The 21,112-nt window shown below is 52.3% G+C and overlaps 1 protein-coding gene across 1 annotated transcript in view; it reads left to right on the top strand.

Annotated features, from left to right (window-relative positions):
- LOC139266698 (heme-binding protein 2-like) overlaps positions 1–20,426 on the top strand; it is a 36,845-nt gene extending 16,419 nt beyond the window's left edge. The window contains exon 4 of the mRNA XM_070884287.1: positions 20,261–20,426. Coding sequence (XP_070740388.1) covers positions 20,261–20,426 — 166 coding nt within the window. The remainder of the gene's footprint in view (positions 1–20,260) is intronic.
- The last annotated feature ends 686 nt before the right edge of the window (positions 20,427–21,112 follow it).

Consider the following 21,112-nt stretch of genomic DNA (forward strand, 5'->3'; position numbering starts at 1 on the left):
GAAAATGCGGGCCCAGCAAGATGGCCACCCCACTAGAAATGGCGGTGAGGTGGCTCATGCGGACCTCTCCTTGCCATTCCAGGAGCCACGTGGCCTCGTCTCCCGGAACGGTGTGGGTTTCTTGCAGGAAGCACACCGCATATTTCCCCTCCCGCAGGAGCGAAAAATTGTCAAATCTACGGCGTGCCCCTCTGCCGCCGTTGATGTTGAGGCTGGCTATGGTTATCTTCATGGCAAAAGCATAGTGCAACCTCTACCTTAACCTATTGTGGGGGAGGGAGCGGAGTCTTTTGTTGAACTCCGCTCCCTCCGCAGCCCAGCGAGGAGTCCCTCGAGCTCGCGCAGCTCAAGGTGCTGCTCCTTTGTCAAGGGCCCGCCCGCGGCCAAGGTTTTAACGGCGGCGCGGACGGACCCCTTGATCAGCTCCGGCTCGGACCATTTTTCCAGGGCCAGTCGGGCTTGGTTGCGGCGACCCCGGCTCTGGGCCAAAAAGTCCCGGAGTTCCTTTGCAGGAATGAGGAGGGCCTCAGCGGCGGCCGCGAGCAGATCCACCGCCTCACTGGCGGTGGTCTCTAGGTCTTCATCCGCGTCCCCCACCGAGTCCCCGTCCTCCTCCGGGAGGTGGCCGCCAGCAGCCGGCCCATCGACCGCACAAGGTACGGCAAATGAACCGGACGCTCCAACCGGCCCTGGCACTGCCCCGATCCCACCCCCAGGATCGTCGGCAGAGGAGTCCCCACTGGGCTCTTTTAAAAATGGTGCTGGGTCGGGAAATGACAGCGGAAGGGGTTCCCCCTCCGCCCCAGGAACCGGAGAACAAGGAGAGACCCGGCCATAGGAGATCCCCAGGCTCCCCAAGTGCTCCAGCTCCAAAGTAAGAGGCGAGGGTGGGTGTTCCTCCCCCTCCCCGCTGCCACCCCCCGGCCCAGCATCTATAGTTTCATTAAAAACAGTAAATTGTGTTTCTGCCGGGTCGAGCGTCTCCCGGGGGAAGTTGGGTATTGGCTGGGCGGGCTCAGGTTCGGCCTTTTCGGCCTCGCCCGCCTCAGTCCCCGGGACGCAGTGCCCGGCGGCTACGCATTCCTCCGCGGTCCCCACGCCCCCCACGACAGGCAGATCTTCCACTCCATCCCCAGGAGGCAGCGGCTGGGCAGCCTCGACTACCTCACCCTCCCCGGGGACAGACTCTTCGCGCCTGCAGCGCAATTTGGGAGCGCTGGTGGGGGACGCGGGACACGCGGCGGGCACCGACTCCTCCGCGGAGGGATGTTGTTCCCCCTCCGCCTCATCGGAGCCGCGCCTCCTTTTGTTCCTGGGGGTGCGTGGAGGCAGGGAGACCCCCATGTCTGCCGAGGCCTCCCGCTCCGTCCCCCCCTTTTCCTTTCCTTTCCCGCGCCCGGGCCCCTCTGTGGTGTTATTCAAGGGCTCGGGCACGGGCTCGGGGCACCACGCGCTCGCCGGTGACTGGGTTGGGCTGAGCGCGGTGGTCAAATTATCTGGCGCACCGAGGGGACCCGCCTCTAGATGTTTTGCCTTCTTCCGCGCCTTCTTTCCGGTCGGACGCTCTCCCTCCCCCCCGCCGGAGGCCCTGAAAACAAAGGCCTCCGACGATGCCCGCGCACCCATGGCTCCCGGCACGCGGACGCAACTTGGGGGAGGGGTGGCGGCGGCGCCAGCCTTGGCCGCCTTCGGTGGTTTGGCGGCCTTGGAGGCGGGGCAGTTCTTACGAACATGCCCCACCTCCCTGCAGGCATGGCACCGCACGCCGTCCGACGTCCAGAAGACGCGGTAGGCAGTCCCCTCGTGCACCACATTAAAATTCCCCTCCGTCGTGTCCTCCCGCGCCAGCCGGACAAAGAGCTGGCGGCGGAAGGAGAACACGTGGCGCAGGCTGTTCTCCCTGAGGCCGAGCGGTATGGGGTTGATCCCTGACCTTACCTCCCCCAGTTGGTGTAGGTGAGGGAGGAGGAGCTCAGCGGAAACAAAGGGCGGGACGTTTGACACGATGACCCTCTGCGCGGTGGCCTCGAGAGGGTCCACCGGCAGGAACGTCCCGCCCACCGTGAGCCCCTTTTCAAGGGCCAGGGACACCGCCCGCTCCGACCCCAGGAAGAACACGGCCTTCCCAGACATCTTGGAGGCTGCGACAATGGCCGAGGGGCCGACTACCCCAGCCATCGCCCGCACGCACTCTTCGATGCTCATTGTGGGGTGAGTGTAGCTCTTGACCCCGTGTTTCTTCGTAATGAGTCTGAATGGTGGCAGGGCAGCGGGTGGCGCAGGAGGTGCCGTGGAAGCGGTTGCCACCTGCGCATATGTCTTCGCTGGCCCTGCCACCGGCGTGGATGGGGTCGCCATCACGGGGTCCCTTTAAGGGCTACACCCACCCCAAAGTCACAGGCCTTAATGGTCTTTAATGGCCTCGTATATTTAACTGAGCAGAGGAGCCCTTAACGAGGCACCTCTCCCCTCGTTGACAATTGGGGAGAGGCCTTGCTCCCTCTGCTCAGTTGTCTTAATTGGGTTTTGTTTTTTAAAATTAGGAAGAAAAGGGGCCTCAGAGAGAGAGGGGAGAAACAGAGGGTAACGGAGAAAGAGAGAGGGTGGTGGGAAGGGGGGGGGGCTGCGAGGGCAGGTCTCCCCTCGCAGCTGTGGGTGGGTGCACTCCCCAGATGGCAAAAACACAAACACAGTCTTTGGGATGGTCTTCAGGTGGGGGGAGAAGACGTCTTCACCTGGGGTAGCTGGAGCCACCAGGCAGACACTCCTAAACGATCTTTAATAGGGAGATTAATGACAATCTTCAGCCTGGTAGCTCCAGCTATCCCAGGCTAGGCAAATGTGGGGGGTGGGGGGGGTTCCAATTGTGGGGGGGGCCTAGTTGTAAGCAAGGCCCCCACACACACTACCACACACACACACACCCCCCGCGATGTTCCGGCCCTCAGTGGTCTTCTTTCCTCCCCCCACCGATACAACAAAGTCTGTTTGGGGAAATGCACCCACACCCACCTGTAGAATGTTGAGTCTCCCTCCTTCCACACTGGATGTTGTTTGTCTTTTCCCCCTCTCTCCAACTCTTTGCAGAATGGTAAAGTTGTTGCAAAGTTTTCTTTTCTCCTCCTCTCCCTCTGGGTTAAAGTTGTGGTGAAGCCCCTTCCTTCCTTCTCTTCCTGGGCTGGTCTCAGGGCTCTCCAGGCAGGAGCTCAAGTTGCTAGCTGCTCTCCTCACTGCTCACAGCTCCAACTGAGCAGGACACGCCTCTACTGCTCCACGATTGGTCCCTTGTGCATGAAACTCTTTTTGGAGTTCACCTGCAAAACATAAAACATTAAACGGTGCCACCCGACCTGGGTGACACTCCAGACATTTACAAGGCCCTTTTTTTCCCCCCTTTTTTGTTTTTTTTGTGTTTTTTCTTTTTTTTTTTGTTTTTTTTTTTGGGCACTAAAATCACAATTTTTCCCCAGTGCCCCCTATAAAAGGGAAGGGGACACTAAAAGCACCGGCAATTAAAACAAATTAACTTTAAAACGTAAAATCAAATTAAAATTTGGTTGCCGGGCGTGATGATGCACTCCAGTCCCTCCGGTGCCCACCTCTCGCGGAAGGCCGCGAGCGTACCGGTGGACACCGCGTGCTCCATCTCCAAGGACACCCTGGACCGGATGTAAGAGCGGAAGAGAGGCAGGCAGTCAGGTTGAACGACCCCCTCGACCGCCCGCTGCCTGGACCGGCTGATGGCACCCTTGGCCGTGCCCAGGAGCAGTCCTACGAGGAGGCCTTCGGACCTACCCGCTCCCCTCCGCACAGGGTGCCCAAAGATCAGGAGAGTGGGACTGAAGTGCAGCCAGAATTTCAGGAGCAGCCCCTTCAAATAGTGGAACAGGGGCTGCAACCTCGTGCATTCAATAAAAACATGGAACACGGACTCCTCCAGACCGCAGAAATTGCAGGTGGCCTGGGAGTCCGTGAACCGGCTTAAAAATTTGTTGCACGGCACTGCTCCGTGCACCACCCTCCAGGCCAAGTCCCCGATGAATAGTGGGAGGACCCCTGCGTAGAGTGCCCTCCATCGGGGAGCCCCGCCTCCTCCGGACGGCAAGATGGTACGCCATGGCGTGTCCGGACGGCCGGCGAGGATGGCAAAGTTGAGGGTGTGCAGGAGCAGCCCGTACAGGAAACCCCTCCGCGCGGAACTGAAAGGCACGGAGGGGATTTCCCGGAGGCGGCTCAAGTTGTGAGGCGCCGGCCCCCGAGGGAGGTTCCGGGGTTTGGCGCCGATGAGGAATTCCGTCCGGACGGGGGTCAGTTCGGACGGGATCTCCCCACGTGCTTGAGCCTCCTCGATGCACCTAACGGAGTCAGGGCCCAGAGCTGTTTTTAGCGACTCGATGGCATCGGCCGCGTGGCGGACGTTGGCAGAGTTTAGGCGCCGCGCCAGCGTGTCTGGCGCCATCCAGCCCGCTCCTCCGCCATCGAGCAGGTCCCTGACCCTGGTCACCTCACCAGCCACAGCCCTCTCTTCCGACCGCCACATGAAGCCTCGGCCGTGGAGGTACGGATTCCCGAGCAGCGGCTCCTGCAGGACGGCCGCCACTCCAGCCGGCGGAGAGCTGCGCTTGGTGGAGACTTTGTTCCAGACCCTGATGAGTTCCCTGTAAAAGACAGGCAGCTCCCGGAGGGCGGTCCTGGCACCCCCCAAGTTCACAAACAGGAGCTGCGTGTCATAATTGAGGTCGAGCTGCTGGCGGAAGAAATACCTCGCCAGAGCGCACCACCTAGGAGGGGGCTCGACGTAAAGGTATCTCTGCAGGGTCTGAAGGCGGAAAGTCGCGAGCTGGGCGCTGACGCACACCAACGACTGACCGCCCTCCTCAAGCGGGAGACTCAAGACCGCGGCAGAGACCCAGTGCTTCCTGTTGTTCCAGAAGAAGTCCACCAGCTTCTTCTGTATCTTGGCGACAAACGCAGGGGGAGGGGTCAAAGTGACCAGCCGGTACCACAGCATTGCGGCCACCAGCTGGTTTATGACTAGCGCTCGACCCCTGTAGGACAGCACTCGGAGCAGTCCTGTCCAGCGCCCTAGGCGAGCGGCGACCTTGGCCTCCAGCTCCTGCCAGTTCGCCGGCCAGGCTCCCTCGTCGGGGCTAAGGTAGACTCCCAGATAGAGGAGATGGGTCGTGCTCCAGGCAAAAGGCCTGAGCTCCTCCGGCAGGGAGTCCACCCGCCACTGACCCACCAGGAGTCCGGAACATTTCTCCCAGTTGATCCTGGCGGAGGACGCGGCCGAGTAAATCTCCTGGCACTCACGCATCCTCCGCAGGTCAGCGGGATCCTCTATCGCGAGGAGCACGTCATCGGCGTAAGCCGAGAGGACGACCTCCACGCCCGGCCCTTGCAGAGCCAGTCCCGTCAACCTCGTCCGCAAGAGGCGCAGGAAAGGCTCCACGCAAACGGCGTATAACTGGACGGACATGGGGCATCCCTGGCGCACCCCTCTCCTAAAGCGAAGGGGCGCCGTCAAGGACCCGTTAACCTTAATCAGACACTCCGCGGCGGCGTACAAAAGTCGGATCCGGGCGACGAAATGCGTCCCGAACCCGAAAGCGCGCAGAGTTCCGAGCAGATAGTCGTGATCCACCCTGTCGAACGCCTTCTCTTGGTCGAGGGATAGGAAGGCGACCGACAGACCAGCCTCCTGGGAACAATGGATGAGGTCCCGGACCAGATGGATGTTATCGTGGATTGTCCGGCCCGGGACCGTGTATGACTGGTCGGGGTGGATCATGTGGTCCAGCACGGCACCAAGGCGAGCAGACATCGCCCTGGCGAAGATTTTGTAGTCTGTGCTGAGGAGGGAGACCGGGCGCCAGTTCTTAAGGAGGCGGAGATCGCCCTTCTTAGGCAGCAGGACGATGACTGCCCTGCGCCAAGAGAGGGGCATCTCCCCGGTCGCCAGACTTTCCCCCAGGACCCGCGCGTAGTCGCTCCCCAGGACGTCCCAGAACGCCCTGTGGAACTCCACGGTCAGCCCGTCCAGCCCCGGGGATTTTCCCCTCGAGAGCCGGGCGAGGGCACCGGTCAGCTCCGCCAGGCTTAGCGGAGCTTCCAGATTTTCGGCGCCCTCCGGGCCGACCTTCGGCAGGTCCTCCCACAAAACTCTACGCGCTTCCTCGCTGGACGGATCCGGAGAGAACAGAGCCCCGTAATATTCACGGACCCTGTTGTTGACGCCCTCCGGATCCGAGACGAGAGAGCCGTCGTCGGCCAGCAGCGTCAAGAGCTGCTTACGGACACTCTGCCTTTTTTCCAGCGAGTAGAAGAAGGGGGAGCCGCGGTCCAGATCCCGCAGGAACCGGATCCGCGACCTCACGAACGCGCCTCGGGACCCGACGAGCTGCAGGTCCTTCAGCGCGGCCTTCTTCGCTTCGTACACCGTCCGCAGGGCCGGGTCCTGGACGACTTGACCGAGACGGGCTTCCAGGTCGAGCACCTCTTTTTCTAGGCGCCCGACTCTGGCCGCCCGCCTCTTGGTCGACCCACTCGCGTACTCTTGACAGAAGACGCGGACGTGAGCCTTGCCCACGTCCCACCATAGCCTCAAGGAGGGGAAGCCCCCCTGCTTCCTTCTCCAGTCGGACCAGAATCGACGGAACGAGTCCTGGAACCGCACGTCCTCCAGCAGCCGGTTGTTAAAGTGCCAGTACGCGGACCCCGTCCTCGCGCGGAGCGAAGCGAGCTCCGCCCACACCAGGTGGTGGTCCGAACACGGCACCGGCCGCATGGAGGCCGCCGGGACGCAGGAAACGTACGCCCGAGACACGTAAAGGCGGTCGACTCTAGACCATCCAACTCCAGGCCTCACCCAAGTAAAGGCGCTGGAGTCGGGGTGGAGATTTCACCAGACGTCCACCAAGTCGAAGGACCCGACCAGGTCCCTCAACTTCTCCATCGCCGTCATGCACTGCGGGGCACCGGAGCGGTCCCTCGCCTCGAGGGTGCAGTTAAAATCCCCCCCGAGGACAATGCAGTCGCCGACGTCGACGGAGCCAAGAAGAGCGGACACCTCTTCAAAGAAGCGCGTTTGCTGCGGGCCGGGATGAGGGGCGTACACGTTCACGAGATGGAGCGGCACGTCCCCCAGGCGAACCGTTACGTGCAGCAAGCGGCCTGGCACGGGCTCCTCGACCCCCAAGATCTCCGGCTGAAAATGCGGGCCCAGCAAGATGGCCACCCCACTAGAAATGGCGGTGAGGTGGCTCATGCGGACCTCTCCTTGCCATTCCAGGAGCCACGTGGCTTCGTCTCCCGGAACGGTGTGGGTTTCTTGCAGGAAGCACACCGCATATTTCCCCTCCCGCAGGAGCGAAAAATTGTCAAATCTACGGCGTGCCCCTCTGCCGCCGTTGATGTTGAGGCTGGCTATGGTTATCTTCATGGCAAAAGCATAGTGCAACCTCTACCTTAACCTATTGTGGGGGAGGGAGCGGAGTCTTTTGTTGAACTCCGCTCCCTCCGCAGCCCAGCGAGGAGTCCCTCGAGCTCGCGCAGCTCAAGGTGCTGCTCCTTTGTCAAGGGCCCGCCCGCGGCCAAGGTTTTAACGGCGGCGCGGACGGACCCCTTGATCAGCTCCGGCTCGGACCATTTTTCCAGGGCCAGTCGGGCTTGGTTGCGGCAACCCCGACTCTGGGCCAAAAAGTCCCGGAGTTCCTTTGCAGGAATGAGGAGGGCCTCAGCAGCGGCCGCGAGCAGATCCACCGCCTCACTGGCGGTGGTCTCTAGGTCTTCACCCGCGTCCCCCACCGAGTCCCCGTCCTCCTCCGGGAGGTGGCCGCCAGCAGCCAGCCCATCGACCGCACAAGGTACGGCAAATGGACCGGCCGCTCCAACCGGCCCTGGCACTGCCCCGATCCCACCCCCAGGATCGTCGGCAGAGGAGTCCCCACTGGGCTCTTTTAAAAATGGTGCTGGGTCGGGAAATGACAGCGGAAGGGGTTCCCCCTCCGCCCCAGGAACCGGAGAACAAGGAGAGACCCGGCCATAGGAGATCCCCAGGCTCCCCAAGTGCTCCAGCTCCAAAGTAAGAGGCGAGGGTGGGTGTTCCTCCCCCTCCCCGCTGCCACCCCCCGGCCCAGCATCTACAGTTTCATTAAAATCAGTTTGTGTTTCCGCCGGGTCGAGCGACTCCCGGGGGAAGTTGGGTATTGGCTGGGCGGGCTCAGGTTCGGCCTTTTCGGCCTCGCCCGCCTCAGTCCCCGGGACGCCCGGCCCGGCGGCTACGCATTCCTCCGCGGTCCCCACGCCCCCCACGACAGGCAGATCTTCCATGCCATCCCCAGGAGGCAGCGGCTGGGCAGCCTCGACTGCCTCACCCTCCCCGGGGACAGACTCTTCGCGCCTGCAGCGCAATTTGGGAGCGCTGGTGGGGGACGCGGGACACGCGGCGGGCACCGACTCCTCCGCGGAGGGATGTTGTTCCCCCTCCACCTCATCGGAGCCGCGCCTCCTTTTGTTCCTGGGGGCGCGCGGAGGCAGGGAGACCCCCATGTCTGCCGAGGCCTCCCGCTCCGCCCCCCCCTTTTTCTTTTCTTGCCCGCGCCTGGACCCCTCTGTGGTGTTATTCAAGGGCCCGGGCACGGGCTCGGGGCACCCCGCGCTCGCCGGTGACTGGGTTGGGCTGAGCGCGGTGGTCAAACTTTCCGGCGCACCGAGGGGACCCGCCTCTAGATGTTTCTCCTTCTTCCGCGCCTTCTTTCCGCTCGGACGCTCTCCCTCCCCCCCGCCGGAGGCCCTGAAAACAAAGGCCTCCGACGATGCCCGCGCACCCATGGCTCCCGGCACGCGGACGCAGCTAGGGGGAGGGGTGGCGGCGGCGCCAGCCTTGGCCGCCTTCGGTGGTTTGGCGGCCTTGGAGGCGGGGCAGTTCTTGCGAACGTGCCCCACCTCCTTGCAGGCATGGCACCGCACGCCGTCCGACGTCCAGAAGACGCGGTAGGCAGTCCCCTCATGCACCACATTAAATGATCCCTCCGTCGTCTCCTCCCGCACCAGCCGGACAAAGAGCTGGCGGCGGAAGGAGAACACGTGGCGCAGGCTGTTCTCCCTGAGGCCGAGCGGTATGGGGTTGATCCCTGACCTTACCTCCCCCAATTGTTGTAGGTGAGGGAGGAGGAGCTCAGCGGAAACAAAGGGCGGGACGTTTGACACGATGACCCTCTGCGCGGTGGCCTCGAGAGGATCCACCGGCAGGAACGTCCCGCCCACCGTGAGCCCCTTTTCAAGGGCCAGGGACACCGCCCGCTCCGACCCCAGGAAGAACACGGCCTTCCCAGACATCTTGGAGGCTGCGACAATGGCCGAGGGGCCGACTACCCCAGCCATCGCCCGCACGCACTCCTCGATGCTCATTGTGGTGTGAGTGTAGCTCTTGACCCCGTGTTTCCTGGTTATAAGTGTAAAAGGTGGCAGGGCAGCGGGTGGCGCAGGAGGTGCCGTGGATGTGGACACCGCCTGCGCATACGTCCTTGCTGGCCCTGCCACCGGCGTGGATGGGGTCGCCATCACGGGGTCCCTTTAAGGGCTACACCCACCCCAAAGTCACAGGCCTTAATGGTCTTAATTAGGCCTCGTATATAAACTGAGCAGAGGAGCCCTTAACGAGGCACCTCTCCCCTAGTTGGTAATTTGGGAGGGGCCTTGCTCCCTCTGCTCAGTTGTCTTAAATGTTTTTTTTTTATTAATTTGGAAGAAAGAGGCCTCAGAGAGAGAGGGGAGAAACAGAGTAGCAGAGAAAGAGAGAGGGGGGTGGGAAGGGGGGGGGGGGGGACTGCGAGGGCAGGTCTCCCCTCGCAGCTGTGGGTGGGTGCACTCCCCAGATGGCAAAAACACACAAAAAACACAGTCTTTGGGATGGTCTTCAGGTGAGGGGAGAAGACGTCTTCACCTGGGATAGCTAGAGCCACCAGGCACACACTCTTAACGATGTTAATTGGGTGATTAAAGAATCTTCAGCCTGGTAGCTCCAGCTATCCCAGGCTAGGCAAATGTGGGGTTGTGGGGGGGGGTTCCAATTGTGGGGGGGGGCCTAGTTGTAAGCACGGCCCCCACGCACACTACCACACACACACACACACCCCCCGCGATGTTCCGGCCCTCAGTGGTCTTCTTTCCTCCCCCCACCGATACAACAAAGTCTTTTTGGGAAATGCACCCACACCCACCTGTAGAAAGTGCAGAGTCTCCCTCCTTCCACACTGGATGTTGTTGGTTTTTCCCCCTCTCTCCAACTCCTTGCAGAATGGTAAAAAGTTGAAATGTTTCTGTTCTCCTCCTCTCCCTCTGGATAAAAGTTGGTGTTGAAGCCCCTTCCTTCCTTCTGTTCCTGGGCTGGTCTCAGGGCTCTCCAGGCAGGAGCTCAAGTTGCTAGCAGCTCCACTCACTGCTCACAGCTCCAACTGAGCAGGACACGCCTCTACTGCTTCACGATTGGTCCCTTGTGCATGAATGACAGAAGGATAGTTTGCAGGTGAAGCAGGTAACCAGGAAGGCGAATGGAATGTTGGCCTTCATTGCGAGAGGGATGGAGTACAAAAGCAGGGAGGTCCTGCTGCAACTGTACAGGGTATTGGTGAGGCCACACCTGGAGTACTGCGTGCAGTTTTGGTCACCTTACTTAAGGAAGGAAATACTAGCTTTGGAGGGCATACAGAGATGATTCACTAGGCTGATTCCGGAGATGAGGGGGTTACCTCATGATGATAGATTGAGTAGACTGGGTCTTTACTCGTTGGAGTTTAGAAGGATGAGGGGTGATCTTATAGAAACATTTAAAATAATGAAAGGGATCGACAAGATAGAGGCAGAGAGGTTGTTTCCACTGGTCGGGGAGACTAGAACTAGGGGGCACAGCCTCAAAATATGGGGGAGCCAATTTAAAACCGAGTTGAGAAGGAATTTCTTCTCCCAGAGGGTTGTGAATCTGTGGAATTCTCTGCCCAGGGAAGCAGTTGAGGCTAGCTCATTTAATGTATTCAAATCACAGACAGATAGATTTTTAAATAATCAGGGAATTAAGGGTTACGGGGAGCGGGCGGGTAAGTGGAGCTGAGTCCACGGCCAGATCAGCCATGATCTTTTTGAGTGGCGGAGCAGGCTCGAGGGGCTAGATGGCCTACTCCTGTTCCTAATTCTTTTGTTCTTATGTTCTTATGCCTCCAGGAAGATATCAATGTACTGGTCAGGTGGCCAGAACAGTGACAGATGGAATCCAATCTGGTTGTCGAAATCTCAACTCATACACCTTCAGCCTGGCAGATGTTCCTTTAATTTTACTTGCTAGCAAGGGAAAAGTCTCACTCAGTCAACGGCTAAGTGAATACTTTCGAAATGGTACAATTTCACAGGATATTTATACAGTAAAAACCCAAGTTGTGGCCTCATCCTGTGTATTGCCTGCATCTTGCAGTCAGTGAATACAGATAAAGAGTAATTACTGCATCCTTGTCCTGACATGGTTTCAAATATTTCCTTTTGTCAGGGTTATTAGTTGGCCATTCAGCCATTACTTGATGAGAGTGTGGTAATGAGCTATTACCGGCATTGCATTGTGTCAGGATTGTCCAGTTTCCTGGTCAGTTATCGTTTTGCATCAAATAGATGAGGTCTGTACAAGAGATAATGGCTGGTGGTTTGAGTATTTTGAAAAGGGTGGGGCAGAATGGAACTGGTGTTGTATGGACAATAGGAGAGCACCATGGGTGGTACTTGTCTCAGCAGGTCTTGTCTCCGAGCTGTCTGGTGGCCATTGATTAGTTATCAGCCGTTTCAAGCCAGGTTTAGCTGTTTATGCAAACTGACTGTCTGTTGCAGAAATTTCTGGAAGGACCAGGACTCCATTTTATTTTATATCAAAAAGGGCACAAAAATACAGTGTGATACAGCTTAGATAAAAATACATTTCCACATTCCCCCATTTTGTTCTTCACAAGGACAACTTAATCCATTCTGATCTTGCATAGTCTCTCTATTTCTATTTCCACGCAGGAACTTTCAGCTGTTGTTGCTCCCAAAACTCTAGTCGTGGCCTCGGTAGGTAACACGGTTTTTCCCAACCTGGCACAGCAACACTTAACCAAGACAAATAAAAGATATAGGGCAAAGACTATCAGCAGGAATATGATCAAACCCTGTACCACATTTCTCCCTAGGGGTCCCAACCATCCCGATGCCCAATCCCACAAGGTGGTACCGTCCTGGCCAACTGTCTGTTTATACTCCATTACCTTGTTCCTAATGTATTCAGCTAGACTGCCGATTTCTTCTGACTTATCCGGGATATACGTACAACATTCTCCACCTATTAATGCGCATGTCCCTCCTTCTTTGGCTGGAAGATAATCTAAGGCCGTACGATTTTGGAGAGCCACTGTTCGAATGGCTACCATTTCATCATTCACCCCTTCGAAGGCTTGGGAAGTTGCATTGGCTACTGATTCGACTAAATTAGCCCATTGCCGTAACTGCCATTCGGTTGATGCTATTCCATAGGGTGGCACCATTACCTTGAATATTCCATTTAGCCATGTCAAATCCCGTTTAAATCTATGACTTCCTTAGTCATCCCTTAGAGTCTTTGTTGATCTGATAAAGGGTACCACATATCCTAAGTAACAGGACTCTGTCCAGTTGGCTGGTAACCATGGGTAGGCTTTATGGCCACAAATAAATTAGGTGCAATTATAGGACGTCAGCTTCTGGTCCTTTCGTGCCATCCATACTCGAGTGGTCTCACCTGAGGCTTTGTTATGGACCATTGTCCAGCTAACGGTTGCTATCTTTCTTCCATCAGTGGGATTTGTTGTGGCTTGCCATTTAGTCATTTGGGAACACTTGCTGCGTCCCATTTCTGGTCCTTTAGTCTCATTGCTCACTAGACTTATTATACCTTCAGGATTTCCTATTCCGGGAGTAGTACTTAGGAAGGGTGGCTGATGGTTATTATTATAATTTGGCTGGTACCATCTCTGGAAGGTTGTAAGTTTATACCCTGGTGACGTCCATTCTGTTAGATCCTTCGTTTCTGACACCTTGGTTAGGTTTGTTCTATTTTGCACAATTAACCACTCTACCATTTCTGATTCGTTAAAGGGGACGGTTCTTAGTGGAATACCCCCTTCTGAGTGGACAGGTACATGGGAAAATATCCAACAACTAGACAAGTTTCTGTCCTGAGCATACTTATGACTCAGCGCCATAAATATGTTTACCTGCAGTTCCCTTCGTTTGCGTGTCTGTACCCCTGGTATAATCAATAATGCAAAGCAAAACCCTGTCAAGCCCAGCACCATCAGTCCCCATAGTCCGTACAGTTCCTTATTCAGTCTTCCTTTTCCTGTTCCTCTGGTTCCTTCTTCCCTTCCCCCTGGTCGGGTGCCCTTTTGCAATGGGACGCATGGATCCATGTTGGTCTTTCCTTTACCTTGATTGCAGTATTAGTCACCAGCAAGACCTGGTATGGTCCTTCAAATCTTGGTTGTAGACTGCTTTTTCTTTTAAAGATTTTGATGTAAATGAATTCCCCGGGCTCCAGGTTATGACACTTCCCTTCCGCTGGCTTGAGTTGAGCTTCTTTTACCTGCAAATGAAAGCTGGAAATACATTTGGTTAGTGCAATACAATAATTTAACATATTTTCCTCCATTTTGTGGATGTCCATTTGTTTTGCAGTAAATGGTGCTGTAAAAGGTAGTTGTTGGGGACATCCCATAATTATCTCATGCGGTGACAGGCCTGTTGTTCTGTTGGTTGCAGATCGCATTACCATCAAGGCTAAGGGCAGCAGTTCTATCCATTTCAGTCCAGTGTCATTACATAATTTTGCCAGCTTATTTTTAAGCATTCCATTATATCTTTCAACAAGTCCAGCAGACTGTGGATGATAACTGCAATGAAAATGTTGGTTAATCTGTAAAGCTTTACACATTTCTCTTATAACAGTTCCTGTGAAATGTGACCCGTTATCACTTGAAAGCTTAGCAGGGATTCCGAAGTGCTGTATGATTTCTTTTAACAAACATTTAGCAACAGTAGTGGCATCGGCCTTTTTACATGGAAAGGCTTCAATCCATCTAGAGAACACATCTACAATAACTAATACATACTTGAATCCCATACACATAGGTAATTCAATAAAATCCATTTATAAATGTACAAAAGGCCCCACTGGATTTGGGTGGGAGGCAGATTCTACTTTTTCCGTCTTACCCGGATTCATTGTCTGACAGGTAACAAAATTTCACAGATTTGTTTTGCAATTGCCGAAATACCTGGTGCATACCAAGTTGCCAAAATATAATCTGCCACCCCCTCTTTTCCCGCATGTGTGAATGTATGAACACATCGGGCAATCCATGGAAGTAAGGACTTGGGCGCCACCACGCGGCCGTCATGGTAAACCCATATTCCTTCTGCATTTTTATAACATTGATCCTTCGTCCAGGTCACCACCTCCTCCGTACTGGCCTGTGTCTGAAAGGCCAGCACGTCATTAATAGTGGGTGGCGGGTCTGAGCAATTATTTTTCCTTAGTGGGAACAATGACACCTGCATCCCCCCTTTTGACAGAGTTGCTGATTTAGCTGCATTATCAGCTCTGGCGTTCCCAAGTGCCACCTCATTCGACTGGTCTGTATGTGCTTGGCATTTGATAATGGCAAGTTTCAAGGGGCATTGAATGGCTCGCAGGAGATTTTCCACTTGTTCTGTATTTTTGATAGTGTTTCCTGAAGTCAGGTCCCTGCGAATTTTCCAAATTTGTCCATAGTCATGGATACCCCAAAAGCATATCTGGAGTCAGTGTAGATATTAACTGTTTGTCCTTCAGCCAGAATACAGGCTCGAGTTAACGCAAACAATTCGGCTTGTTGGGCTGAAAAGGAGTCTGGAAGAGAGGCTGTTTCGACAACATTAAACTGGGTCACAATTGCATAAGCCGCTCTAGGTTGGCCCCTATCATTTCGTAAGGCTGATCCATCAACATAGTACACTAGATCAGGGTTACACATTGGTACTTCTGTTAAATTGATACGTGGTTTAGTCACTAATTCGGTTACCATTTCACATGAATGAGGTTCGCCGTCTTCTTCCGTGGGGAATAGAGTGGCTGGGTTTAAGGTAGTACATCTTTTAATGATAAGGTTCGGATTTGATAACAGTTCAACTTCATATTTAGTGGTTCTTGCAGAAGTTAGGTGTTGGGTGGCACATTTAGCAAGTAAAATCTCGACAGAGTGTGGGATATATAAAACGGTTTGCTGATTTAGAATTATTGTCTGAGCCTGTTGTACAGGGTAATAAGCTACTGCCAATGAAGGAAGACATCCTGGTAGTCGCGTGCCACTGGGTCTAGTTGGGCACTGAAATACGCTACCGGTGGCTGCCTGTCCCCATGTAACTGAGTCCAAACAGATTGTGCAAAACCCGACTTGTGATGAACAAATAAGTTGAATGTCTTAGTGTAATCTGGTAATCCCAAGGCTGGTGCTGAAGTGAGCGACCATTCCAGGATACTTGATTCCAAATCCTTCTTTTAGCATTGTGAGAATATAGTAGATTCATTCACAGCTCGTAGGTCTTGAACAAACCTCCATTTGTCACTATTGGGCTTCTAAACCGGAAGAATCGGAGTGTTACACGAACTTCTCATTTATGCTTATAGTGATTCACAGATCACAGAATGCAAAGTACTTGTTTTATAATTTTATTAAAAGGCTTCCAAACCCAAGCTTTTTTCAATACACCCAAAATGTTGATCAAGGAGAATCACCTGAAATATCTCAAAATCCCATTTCAAATTTTATACTGCCAATCTTTTATTTAAAAATCTTCTTACTGAGCTAGAAGCTTTCGCGTCAAGGTTTTACACAAAGGACAATGGGAGCGTACTCCCCCAGCCTGCAACCTCGAGAGACCCACAAAGGCTTTTTTTAAAAAAGGCATTGAAACTTTCCTTCCCCGTTCTTAAACTCACTCCTAGACTAAATTTATGTCTTTCAACCCAATGTAATCAATGATTGCGTGTCTTCTTTCGACAATTAAGTGGGCGTGTCAAATAAATTCTCTTTCTTTTTAACCACCGGGACCATATCTCAACAAACCTATCCTTTGTGCATTTCCTAGCTCTGTAACTCCTCATCCGAATAAATCCACACCTGCGTTTCTAACTTAAAATGTCTTAAACTTCCCACATACAGGACAACACCACGAAAGGTTAAAAAAAAACCTTCACTCTGTTTGAAAAAGTGGGTGGAGCTAAAACAAACAGGCAGTTCCACCACCTTTCCAAACAGGCTTCCAGACACATGAAAAATTCCGCAGTCAAAAAAAAACACACACAAGCACTCTCATTCAAAGACAGACATTCACAAAAGTCTCTCTTCATTCAACAAAGCTTTTTGTTGGCCAGCTCTATTTTGGATCCATAAGTCACTATCACGTTCTCTTTTTTTCTTACATATTGATTTGCTTTCTCTGTTAATTTTACGTGGGCTTGAAGAATCGGAACCCAGGCCTTTTCTATTACTTTCCTTTTTTTTTTCTTTACCTCTTCTGGGTCTCTGTTTATAAGACACTCCTCGAGACATGTTGTTCTCTCTAAATTAAATGAACCATCAGGTGGAAATGGCCTGTTTTCATCCTTAGTCCACTTTACCCATTTTTTTTTTTTAGGTGTTCAATTGAAGACTGACCACAATTCTGGAGCATAAAATAGGCTGGTGTGCCCTTTTGTGGTGTTTTACTTGCTCCAGCATTCATTCTGAATGATTAAGATTTTCCACAGTTTCTGATCTCACAATCCTCTTGGCCAACCGAGTTCTCTACGCCCATTTCTCCTGGCTGTTACGTGGCCTGAAAAGGCTCTTAATTCGGGCTCAGTCTGGGTTGTGAGAGATGTTGGCACGAACCAACCGCAGTTGATCAATCAGTTACTGTTTCTTTTCTCAATCAATCCTTGTTTTCCTGAATCACAATTTTCCCGAGTGACTCTTCCCGTTTCTCTAATTGCAATGTCGCACAAAGGTTTTAAACACAACAGTATAACAAGGACAACTAGGACAAATAATATTCACGCGAGTATACAAATCATAACCTTAAACTCTATCTAAATAAATAATCAATTCTCAGTCTGCGTTGTACACCACTACAGACCGAGTCCATAACTTATCCTAATAAAACTTATAAAACTTATGGTCCCATTACCTTAACTCATATCACATAAGAACTGTCGATCGATTAGCGCTTTTTTCCCCCCGAATCTTATCACATAAGAACCGTTTCCTAATCTTATCACATAAGAACCATTTTAGAAAAATTAAAACATAGAAAATAGGTGCAGGAGTAGGCCATTCGGCCCTTCGAGCCTGCACTGCCATTCAATGAGTTCATGGCTGAATATGCAACTTCAGTACCCCATTCCTGCTTTCTCGCCATACCCCTTGATCCCCCTAGTAGTAAGGACTACATCTAACTCCTAATGAAAATCTCCCCGGGCTGTTTCAAAATATTTCCAGGACCAGATCCCTTCTGCTTGCAAGCTGAGAAAGAAATGATCACAAAAACAACTTTAGCTTTCAAATGTCGAGTCTTGTAGATCGTATTACGTCCCCTGTAGTCAACAGATTACATATGCGATTCAACAGTGAAGAAACCTCTTGTGAGAAAAAGGCTCACCTTATTCTGGCCAGTGAAACCCTTCACTGAAGAGGCACTATGCCCACATCCATTTAACTCACAGATTAGAGAGTAAGCAATCTCGGTGGAACCTCCAAGATGTAACTGTCGAAATCTCGACTCACAATATACAACTCAGACACCTTCAGCCCGGCAGATGTTCCTTTAATTTTACTTGCTAGCAAGGGAAAGGTCTCACTCATCAATGGCTAAGTGAACACCTTCGAAATGGTACAACTTCACGAGATATTTATACAATAAAAACCCAAGTTATGGCCTCATCCTGTGTATTGGCTCCGTCTTACAGTCAGTGAATACAGATAAAGAGTTAATTACGACATCCTTGTCCTGACATGGTCTCCAAATATTTCCTTTTGTCAGGGTTATTAGTTGGCCAGTCAGCCATTACTCGATAAGAGTGTGGTAATGAGCTATTACCGGCATTGAATTGTGTCAGGATTGTCCAGTTTCCTGGTCAGTTATCTTTGTGCATCAAATGGATGAGGTCTGTACAAGAGATAATGGCTGGTGGTTTGAGTATTTCAAAAAGGGTGGGGCGGAGTGGAACTGGTGTTGTATGGACAATAGGAGAGCACCATGGGTGGTACTTGTCTCAGCAGGACTTGTCTCCTAACTGTCTGGTGACCATTGATTAGTTATCAGCCGTTTCAAGCCAGGTTTAGCTGTTTATGCAAACCGACTGTCTGTTGCAGAAATTTCTGGAAGGACCAGGACTCCATTTTGTTTTATATCAAAAAGGGCACAAAAATACAGTGTGATACAGCTTAGATAAAAATACATTTCCACATGGTGAAGTGTGAGGTAAAGCGTTTGGGGAAGGCTAACAAGGCAAGGGAATACTCATTAAATGGTAGGACACTGAGAAGTGCAGAGGGACCTTGGTGTGCATATCCACAGATCCCTGAAGGTAGCAGCCCAGGTAGATAAGGTGATTAAGAAGGCAATAGGAATACTTGCCTTTATTAGCTGAGGCATAGAATAGAAGAGCAGGGAGGTTATGCTTCAACTGTATAAAACACTATATTAAGTCAGGCAATAGCTAGAGTACTGCGTGCAGTACTCATCACCACATTACAGGAATGATGTGATTGCATAAGAGAGGGTACAGACGAGATTTACGAGAATGTTGCCTGGACTGGAGGATTATAGCTATGTGGAAAGATTGAATAGCCTGGGTTTGTTTTCTTTGGATCAGAGGAGCCTGAGGAAAGACCTTATTGAGCTGTATAAAATTATGAGGGACCTAGAGTGGATAGAAAGGACCTATTTCCCTTAGCAGAGAGGTCAACAACCAGGGGACATAGATATAAAGTTATTGCTTGGAGGTTTAGAGGTTAGTTGAGGGGTGCATACTTAGCCAGAGGGTGGTGGGGGTCTGGAACTCACTGCCTGAAAGGATGGTAGAGGCAGAAAACCTCACCACATTTAAAAAGTACTTGGATGTGCACTTAAAGTGCCATAACCGACAGGACTATGGACAAAGAGCTGGAAAGTGGGATTAGGCTGGATAGTTATTTGTCAGCCAGCGCAGACACGATGGGCCGAAATAGCCTCCTTCCACGCTGTAAATTTCTATGATTATATATCTCTAAATCCTTGGAGTGAGACTTGAACCCATTACCTTCTCACTCAGAGGTGAGCATGCTATCCACTGAGCCACAGCTGACTAAAACAATTTGGACCAAAGAAAGATAAATCGGAGTATTTTCTAAATGGTGAGAAACTGGAAACTGTCGAGGAGCAAAGAGATCTGGGAATCCAAGCGCACCAATCATTTAAAGTGAGCCAACAAACAGAAAAAGCAATGAAAATGACCAATGGAATGTCGGCCTTTATCTCGAGGGGAGTGGAGTACAAAGGGGAAGAAGTGATAATTCAGTTGAACAGAGACTTGTCAGACTGTATCTGGAGTACTGCGTTCATTTATAGGCACCGCACCTCACAAAGGATAAATTGGCATTGGAGTGGCTTCAGGGCAGATTCACCAGAATTATACCGCGGGTTAGAGGGTTAAATTCTGAAGCCAGGTTGCCTCAACTTGTCTTCTCCTGAGTATAGGAGATTGAGGGGTGACCAGAATGAGGTGTTTGCAATGTTAAAAGGATTCAATCAGGTAGATACAGAGAAACTATTCCCTCTGATGGGAGAATCTAGAACAAGGCGACATCATGTTAAAATTAGAGCTCGGCCATTCAGCAACAAAATGAGGAAGCACTTTTTCACACAAAATGTGGAACTCTCTCCCCCCTAAAAGGCTGTGGATGCTGGGTCAATTGGATGGTTCAAGACTGAGATCGAGAGATTGTTGTTGGGTAACGGTATCAAGGGATATGGAGCTAAGGCGGGTAAATGGAGCTGAGGTGCAGATCAGCCAGGATCTAACTGAATGGCAGAGGATGCTCGAGGGGCTGAATGGCCTACTCCTGTTCCTATCTTCCTTTCAATCTGATTGGTTTCCAGACTGGATCTGCCAGGAAGAAAAAAGTAATCATTCTGAATTCTGTTGCAGGACTTTCGACACCAAAGTTGACGACCAACAATACGAAGGACGTGTCATTGAATTCCTCAATGACTTGGAAAAAGACAAGCAATCCTTCGATAGGAGTTTCTTTCACCTAGTTTTCTTTAACACAAATGGGCTGATGGAAGTAGCCTTTAACAAGATAGGAGAATGAAACTTTTCTGAAGGTTCTGTTACCTTTACAGACATCAAACAGTGAGATGTGCTTAACTCTATTCATAACCTCCTTTGACCTCCCACCTAGTACACATTGGATTTAACCCTGAGCATGTGCCAGTATTGGGATATTGAACGATTCCCCCCATGCCCCATCTCCAGAGCCCTGTGCATGGTGACCCTGTTTATAAATACTGCCTCCTACTGGCAGTTGCCAGTGTTTGTCTCCCACCCACAATGCTGCATTGTGAGGTGGAGCTTCTTTACTCAGAATTATTCAGCTACATTAACTCCAACACTGAGCTTTTCTTTGCCAGTTCCTGGTTTGTATTTTACATTCAGTGTTCACATTATTTGGTTTTGTGCGCTGAGTCTAAACAACAGCTCTTTCCAGGTGCCCAGTTCAATGTACCACCACTTATCGTCCTGTGGCAGAGAGTCCCGGGTTATCACCAGGGGGCCGACCTCCTTGTCATTCCCAGATGTAATATGTTGGGGAGCCACGTGGTCTTCCACCCACACGTTAACCAGACATTGGGCTCTGGCCCTGGCAGATCTGACTGTCCCTGGCAGAGGGGTCCTGGCTGCTGTTGTTCCTTTTAATATTGTTTATAATTAGGTGCCCCCTTCAATTCCAAGTTATTTGCCAATGTCCCAGATTCATTGCTGACTGACCACCTCTGA

Source organism: Pristiophorus japonicus, chromosome 7 (genome assembly GCF_044704955.1).
Source record: "Pristiophorus japonicus isolate sPriJap1 chromosome 7, sPriJap1.hap1, whole genome shotgun sequence".
NCBI lineage: Eukaryota > Metazoa > Chordata > Chondrichthyes > Pristiophoridae > Pristiophorus > Pristiophorus japonicus.